This window comes from Daphnia pulicaria, chromosome 4 (assembly GCF_021234035.1).
Source record: "Daphnia pulicaria isolate SC F1-1A chromosome 4, SC_F0-13Bv2, whole genome shotgun sequence".
NCBI classification, from domain to species: Eukaryota; Metazoa; Arthropoda; class Branchiopoda; order Diplostraca; family Daphniidae; genus Daphnia; species Daphnia pulicaria.
In genome coordinates this window covers 229,340-236,962 of record NC_060916.1, presented here as the reverse complement: position 1 = coordinate 236,962, position 7,623 = coordinate 229,340, and the positions used below count along the sequence as shown (strand labels likewise).

The window sequence follows — 7,623 nt, the reverse complement described above, 5'->3', positions numbered from 1 at the left end:
TTACGAATTAGTAATGTTTTAGTAACTTGGATTTCTTGTTATGTGAATCACGGATTCACGGGATGAGAGAGGATTTTTATTTTTACTCCCCCGTCCTTTTTTAGTCAAGAAATCAAGACACTTTTTGGCGGAAAGGAAGATAACGAAATTTTTCTCACCCCACCCCTTCAATTCAAAGTTCCCGCGCGAATAGAAAATCCATGATGGCCGCCGTGGTGATTTTTCTCGAAAAGGGGGAAGGGTAAAAAAAAAAAGAAAATGACGCCATTTTGTTCCATATCTTTTGGCGGGAACGGAATTTTTCTCACCCCACCCCTTAAAATTCAAAGTCTTTCTTCTCGCGCGAAGAAAATCCATGATGGCCGCCATGACGATTTTTCTCGAAACGGGGGAAGGGTGAGCAAAACAAAAGAGGATTGTCATTTGATAAAACAAAACCCGCCCACTTTTCATACAGCACATTTGCACACTCGAAAAGGACGTAACGTTTCTATAACTAAATAAATCCCGTTTTCAATATTTATTCGGCCTCGATAGACACACGACCCGTGAAATGAAGGAATGATTTTTATTAAATAATATTCAAATTCTTATCAAATAAAACATACAAAAGGGGGGACGGTGGAAAAAAAGAAAATGTTTTGGTGTTGATGGAAATTCACGGGTACACAGGGAACGAATCGAATTCACATGGGAATTATTCAAATTTCCCCCGTTTTTCTTTTAAATCGTTTAAACAATGATTCGATCAAATGAAAAATTTTCCCGTGAATAATTTCTCTACTGCTGCAGCAGCTACCGTGATGTTCACAAACTGTCAAAAATTTTTTAAGAAGCTCTCTGCTCATATCGCAAGCAGAATCCATTATTGCCCAGCTCGGTGTTCGCCTCCGATCCGTCTGTCCGGTAGTAAATGTTGAACGGCTTGACCGTTGCTAAGGCAACACAATCAAACAATTTTTAAAAAATCAATAGACAAAAACTACAAAATAGATCGCGCCTTATATCTTACAGCATAAGGTGACTGAAGTGGTTTGGGCGACGGCGTTCAAATTGTTGCCGCAAAATCGATCGTTAAAATTGGCCGGCGTCGACGCATCTACCGCCCCGTCGATGACGATGTAGTCGGTGTTGGCGCACTGATTGAAGGCCGTTCCGGCTCCAGCTCCGGCCGGAAGAAATCCAACCGTCGAGTCGCCCGTCAAACTCAACGCCAACGGCGTCATTTGCGGAGCAACGGCTACGGTCGTGATGACACACGGACTGTAACAAATAGACGACGAGACCTTTTTGGAAGATATATCAAATTTCAAACGAGAGTTAAATTCATTTTAAATTGACGCCGAAAATATGACACAAGTGCTTACCCTAGGGAAAGCGTTGGTGTTGGTGACCTGCTCCGTCCGGAAGCAAATGTTGTAGTCCTGATTGGCCAGCTGACGGGGCCCTGTCGCCGATGGCGACACTTCACGCCAATTAAACGATCTGACAGTCCCGATACTTTGCGTGAAATACTGGAGACAATCGTCAGGAGCTTTTTAAATAAAAATAAAATAAAATTATAGGATCGATCCTTGTGACGCAGAGCAGATAATAATACTACCAAGTAAATTCGTAGAAGTGCAGGAAAGTAAACTGATCCTGATCTTCCAATTACGATCCTGTGCCGAGCCAGTGCCCAACGTGAATATCAATTGAACATCAGCCGTCGACGACGGGGCAATCAAATACACTGGAATCGAATTTGGACGTCATTTAGAATAACCTTGTATACACGATGATAACACCGAAATTAACTTACTGTGCTGGCCGACATTTTGGCCGCAAATAATCGGCACTTTATTGGCAGTCCCGCTCACCCGGAAGTTGTCCGTAGTGCAAACGGTCTGGGTATTGGGTCCGGCGATGGCGAAAGCTTCGAAATCCAATCTATTATATACACACACATCAATATTTCATCAATTCTTTTTCTATACAATAATCAAGTCCGTTGTGTTGGTTTGGGCTCTGCGCGTGGGATGACGGATATTATATAATAGACTCACCGAACTTGGCAGATTGGATTCCTCCTTTGTTCCGGCAATGTCGGGTCCATTTTAACGTCGAGGGAACACGTCGACTCGGCGCTGAGCGTCGTCGGCGCCTGCCAGTAAGTATTGTTGAGCGTCACGGTGGCCCCGCATCGAGTCACCGTATCTTTTTGGATTTTTTGACATAAGTAAAATTGATGTCGTAATGGGAGAAAATTCGGTTGGAGAATTATAAATTTTGACGTACTGATGCAACAGACGTTGCCGAATGAACTGCACGAGCCGCTGGATCGGCCACCGTAGCTGGAACAGAGCCTGGAATTGGTGCAGATGCCGGCCTCGGCGTTGGGCGACGTGCAAGACGTTCCATCCAGTAAACCGAACGACGTCAACAGCCCGACGGATGGATTGTTGAAGAAGAAAGATGATGAAATGGTCGACGCCAAGTTGGGGAATGCGTTCCGTAGCGACGGACCCAACTGCAGACGACTTTCCGTGACTGAAATTTATTTAGTTTATCACACAATTTAGTTAATTGAAATTTGTTATTGTGCTGCATATTACCCGAGGGGAAGTTGTTGCTTCCGTCGGGACGGTCGGAGTAAAGTTTCCGGACGGGAGTTCTGCCTTCAATGTCAGTTATTGCTGGCTCGACGCCTGTTTTATTTTATAGTCGAAAATGTGTGTCAGAAAAATCATCCAAGTCTAGAAAGTTTTGTTAATTATTTTGTTTTATTTTTACTTTCTTCCTCGAAATTGTTTTTGGGCAATTGGTCGATTGAATTCCAGGAATGGACACCTGAACCGATTTTTGAATTTAATTTTCGCGCCAAATAAATTTGAAAAATGAATTCGATACCTGTAGAGTCGTAATGACGATAAGGCAAGTAGAATAAGCCATAATAAGGTTGATTGATCATCAGCGGTGGCCACTGGTTGGTCAGGTAGGCGGCCGGAGACACACCTGCCAGCAGGACGGCCATCAGGACGGACACGGTGGATGCTGGAGATGAACCGAACATGGCCAACTTTTGAAAGGATGTGATGGACGAATGTGAACGACCCGAGCCTTTTTTATACTCGGCCATATACGAGAAATGAAATGGAAACCAATAAGAAGTCAGTTTTCTATGAAGTCGGAAATTCCAGGAGAAGAATGTGTCTCTCTGTTGTATTCCGCTGCCTGGAAGGAATGAACGGGCGGTGCCTTATTATTCAATCCATCAACGAATGGCCCATCATCATCGTGAAACAGACTAATACCCCCCACCACCACCACCATTACCACATTACGCCGATTGATGGATGAAGGGCTGTCCATACCAGCCACCGGAATATTTATGGATTCAAATTTTTATTTTGGCCTGACAGGTTTATAGTTTATTCGCCAAAAATGTTCCAGCGAATCTTTTTTACTAAAAATTATTTTTCCCGTGACGAAATACACATTTTAAGGCTCATCCATCATTCAACAAAAAGGAAATACCACACAGCAGACGAAAGATTTTGTATTTATTTATTTATTTCCAAAAACCGATTTTGGTGATGATTCGCGTTGCTGTCTGCTATAATGTCAGGCTAATGTATAATAAATTTATTGCGTTTCCGTTTGAAATTTCCGTGCCCGTTTGAACTCTCCGCGGAACAATGGATCCCACAGTTTTGATTTCTGATTGATTAATCGGGGAGGTTTTGTGGGAAAAAGTTGTTTCCTATTTCGAGATAAGTGCTTTAATGTTTGAATAAACAAAAAAGTTGTGTTTGTGTAGGCTTTTTTTCTTTTTGTGTGTCACCGCGCGCGGTTTAAACTGAATGTAGAACCGGACAGGTATAGATTAGATTTCGCTCCTTATTTGGTGGCATATAGAAGAGCCTACCGCGCGGTTCAACGTCAAAACCATTGAGTGTATTTTTTTAATTAATTCTAAAAAAGAAATAAAATCGGTCGCTATTATATTCGGTTTGGGGGAAAAGGGAAAGACAAAAAATTGTGATGCAATTCTGGTCACGCAGCGCCACTCTAAAACAACAAGTTCTGCTGACGATGTCTGTCGGGAGATTTATAAAAGATATTGCACGAAGGAGCTGGGCGACAAGTGCCGCCGCTCTTAAAGATGAAAAAGAGAGAGGAGCTCTTTGTTTTCTTTGGTGCTGGCCAGGCCGGCAGCGATAAATAACCGCGGGAATATAAGAAACATCACGGGAAGGAGCTGAGAAAAGTTCATTCAAATATTTATTTATTATTTTCAAGTGATGTCAGCAGCAGCAGCTTCAAATGAAATGCGACGTTGATTGAGTTGAGGGAGAAATGACGTTAATAGACTTTGAGGGACCGACAAGTTGTGTATGTGCTCATTGAAACAATTCGTGGACGGCAACTATATTTCGCAAGTGGACGGACAATTCCACATTGTTCGCGTGCATTGAATCGCCATTGTCTCCACTCTTATATAGGAGCAGATTTCCCTACATGACGCAATTCAACAGACTAGGAAAATCTTAGAGTTCATCGGCCCTGTTTATATACTTAATATTGAGATTAAGCATGAAAATGCGGAGCATTCATGAATGTTGTCGTCAAGTCAGAGTTATTGATTCGACCCCGAAATACCATGTAGGGTGTTGGTTATGAATGCGACAAGTCTTTTCATTCTTTCACCATCCATCAAACACAACCCAAGTCAATCGATGACGGGAAAAATTCCTTATATCCTAATTCAGCTATTCATAGAATATGCCGATCGAATGATTCTAGACATCTATGAATTATAAAAATGAATTTCCAAACAGTATAAGGTCACCCACCTACCTTATTCTAGCGCAAAACGCGTACAGGTGCCAAAATGTTATTAGCACTTTCCTCGAACTGTTGTTGGTCTATACAAATAAAAAGATACCGTAATAATGTCCATCACAGGTGAGTAGGTGTCCCAGCAGCTTCGTTTAACTTGGAGAATAACACCTGGATTCGGTATATATACAATTAGATACCGAATAATAAGTTCTTGCGAACAATTCGGTTTTGATTCTTGTACGACACTCATACGACGTTGTCGTCATACGCTCCAGAGCGTATAAACCGGTCATGTTGAGCGTGGATAAACACACAAGACATTCGTCTTTGGCATTGACAAGTTGGACATTCTCACCATGGCGATGAAGGTATTTGATAAGCTTTATTTTGTAATTTTAATTGAGATTTTATCTTTAATTTGATTGATTGTAAAATTGACAGATATCTTTCCTGCTAGCCGCTCTGTGCGGATTGGTATCCGTCAGCTTAGCCGACCCTACAATGTACGGTGCTACTCCAGCCACTTATCCAGCTCCAGCCACCTATCCAGCTCCAGCCACTTATCCAGCTCCAGCCACTTATCCAGCTCCGGCAACTTATCCAGCTCCGGCAACTTATCCAGCTCCGGCAACTTATCCAGCTCCTACCACTTATCCAGCTCCTACCACCACTGCCAAGTACGAAGCTCCGGTTCCTAAATACGAGAAGAAGAAGGAAACCTACCCCGTGAAGATGGAATACGGCGGCAAGAAGTACAGGCGTTCCGCGGATGACAAGACGGAAGAGATCCAGGAAGATCCGGTTAAGGTGGCCAAAAAGGCCGAAGTGAACAAGGCGGAAGTGAAAAAGGCGAACGTGAAAAAGACGCAAGTGAAACTTTCGAAAAAGAATATCCAGCTCTTACGGGATGCGGTGATTGAGAGTCTCTTATCCGATCCCCAACGTCAGCAACCTCAAAGCGACGCTCAAGGTTGTTTGGGTGGTCTTTTCCGCAAAATTGGCGGTTTACGCGATCCTTACTACTCCCTCGCTGATATCAGATTTCCTTACCTGCAAGCTCCTTTCTTCGACGACAAAGATGATTCCGGTCTGATGATGGACGATGGTCAATTCTTCGACATGGACTAAACGGCATCACCTCTGCCTAATCTTCCGACTTCTGCACAGTCGCTAATTGCCGAAATCAATCCTAAACTCGTTCCTGGACAACACAGACCGCTTCTTGACAATTCTATTCTCCTCTTGCATTATCTTTTTCCAATGGAAATTTGTTGTGATTGGCCCAAAATCGCAATTACTTTTCGTTATTTAATTGAAATAGTTGTTAACTGCTGAATCTGAATACATTCTCTTACCTATCTATTAGCGCTGCATTTTATGATTTCAATCTAGTTTCATCGCATTATTCGATTTATTATTTAGTTTTCTTTTTTTTTATCATTTTTTTAAATGTGTTGTTCAAAGACTAGAATTCAATAAATAACTCGATAATAAAATTTAAAAAAAAATTTCGACTCATTTTCCAAATCTGGCATGCAAAACCGCGCCATCCCAGATTGCAATTTGCAGACTATAATTTAGCTAACGAGTAACGACACCTGAATAAGAAACAATAAGAAAGGAAATTAATACAAAGAAATAGTTTCTGCACTGAAAAACTGTTTCTGCACTGAAAAACCCAAAAACTGATATTTTAGGGTGCGAAACGAACACTTTTTCTGAATTTTTTTTTTCAAAAATCGATCACAAAATTGGATTTGAAAACAAATTGATAATCGATTCGAATATTGAAACCAAGTTGAAAATACAAAATAAATTCAAAAAATGGAATATGTTTTGAATTTGAAGTAAAAAACCAAAATGATTTCTGAAATTTAGGATTTTGGAAAATCGAATTAAAAAATTAAAATAAAAACCAATTTAATTTTTAAAAACAAGACATTTATGAAAACAAATATGTTGGCGACTGGGGAGCAAGACCAAGTCCGTAGCCAACACACACCGGATGGCAACATTATAGAAAACAATTTCAGCGAACTGCCATTGTCATGAGGCAAGGCACACCTGAGGAATAACAGAAGAAGTGTGTGACGGCCGCATCTGTTGATCTTTTAGCGGAAATTGCCAACATTGTAGGTAAATATGAATTACAGGCGCAACCGCAACAAACACAAATAACGACTTAATTATTGGCTATACAGTATACATATATATACATAACAAACAATTCACCTGCCCTCGCCTGACCCTCTCCAAAACAATATCGAGAATTGTAATAGCACTCGGTAGTAGTCAAGCGGATAATGTCTTTTAGGAACCAATGGAGTTACAGACGCAATATTCGAATCGATGGCCGTGAGCATGTCTAAGTTGGTTAAAGGCTAACATATTCAGCGTTCAATTTCAAAGAAATATTGAGCTACAACCAATAACATTTCGTGCTAGCGAATGAATGCTAAAAACAAAATTGCAGAAATGTGTGCTAATGAATTCTTGAAAAGCGTTTTCGCTATTAGCCTATTACTTCACAGATAGCGATTCTTCCGGTATTCTTCCATCTTCTCCGCGCTGTTTGGCTGTTGATATTCAGTAGGAACGAAGTAAACAGCCAGACGACTTCCGCATAAGGAATGGTCAGCAAACGATGATTTGCTCAACGAAGCAACGAACACAACCAACAGGAATTCCTGTCAGGCCAAACAGTGGTAACAAAGGATATCAAAACATGATTTGGTTACGCTGTGAAAAATTCAGTTGACGAAGAAGTTATAAATACCATTGCCATGGTGGATGAACAAA

At 41.2% G+C, this 7,623-nt stretch overlaps 1 protein-coding gene across 1 annotated transcript; it reads right to left on the bottom strand.

The window, feature by feature from the left end:
- Positions 1–505: 505 nt before the first annotated feature.
- LOC124336202 lies at positions 506–3,066 on the bottom strand. The gene is made up of 10 exons (XM_046789913.1): positions 2,890–3,066; positions 2,773–2,829; positions 2,595–2,687; positions 2,278–2,529; positions 2,046–2,196; positions 1,802–1,929; positions 1,604–1,732; positions 1,368–1,534; positions 1,013–1,286; positions 506–935 (listed from the first exon to the last, which is right to left on the bottom strand). The coding sequence occupies exons 1-10, from the start codon at positions 3,050–3,052 to the stop codon at positions 829–831; spliced, it is 1,521 nt and encodes a 506-aa protein (XP_046645869.1). The 5' UTR covers positions 3,053–3,066; the 3' UTR covers positions 506–828.
- Between the last annotated feature and the right edge of the window lie 4,557 nt (positions 3,067–7,623).

What these genes read in the sequence shown, in the direction of transcription:
- LOC124336202 (XM_046789913.1), bottom strand. Translation starts at nt 3,052, where the DNA reads ATGTTCGGTTCATCTCCAGCATCCACCGTGTCCGTCCTGATGGCCGTC. An exon ending in AATCCAATCTGCCAAGTTCG is followed by an intron (nt 1,930 to 2,045) that starts GTGAGTCTATTA and finishes TGTATATAATAG; the next exon opens with ATTGGATTTCGAAGCTTTCG. An exon ending in CCAAAATGTCGGCCAGCACA is followed by an intron (nt 1,733 to 1,801) that starts GTAAGTTAATTT and finishes ATTCGATTCCAG; the next exon opens with TGTATTTGATTGCCCCGTCG.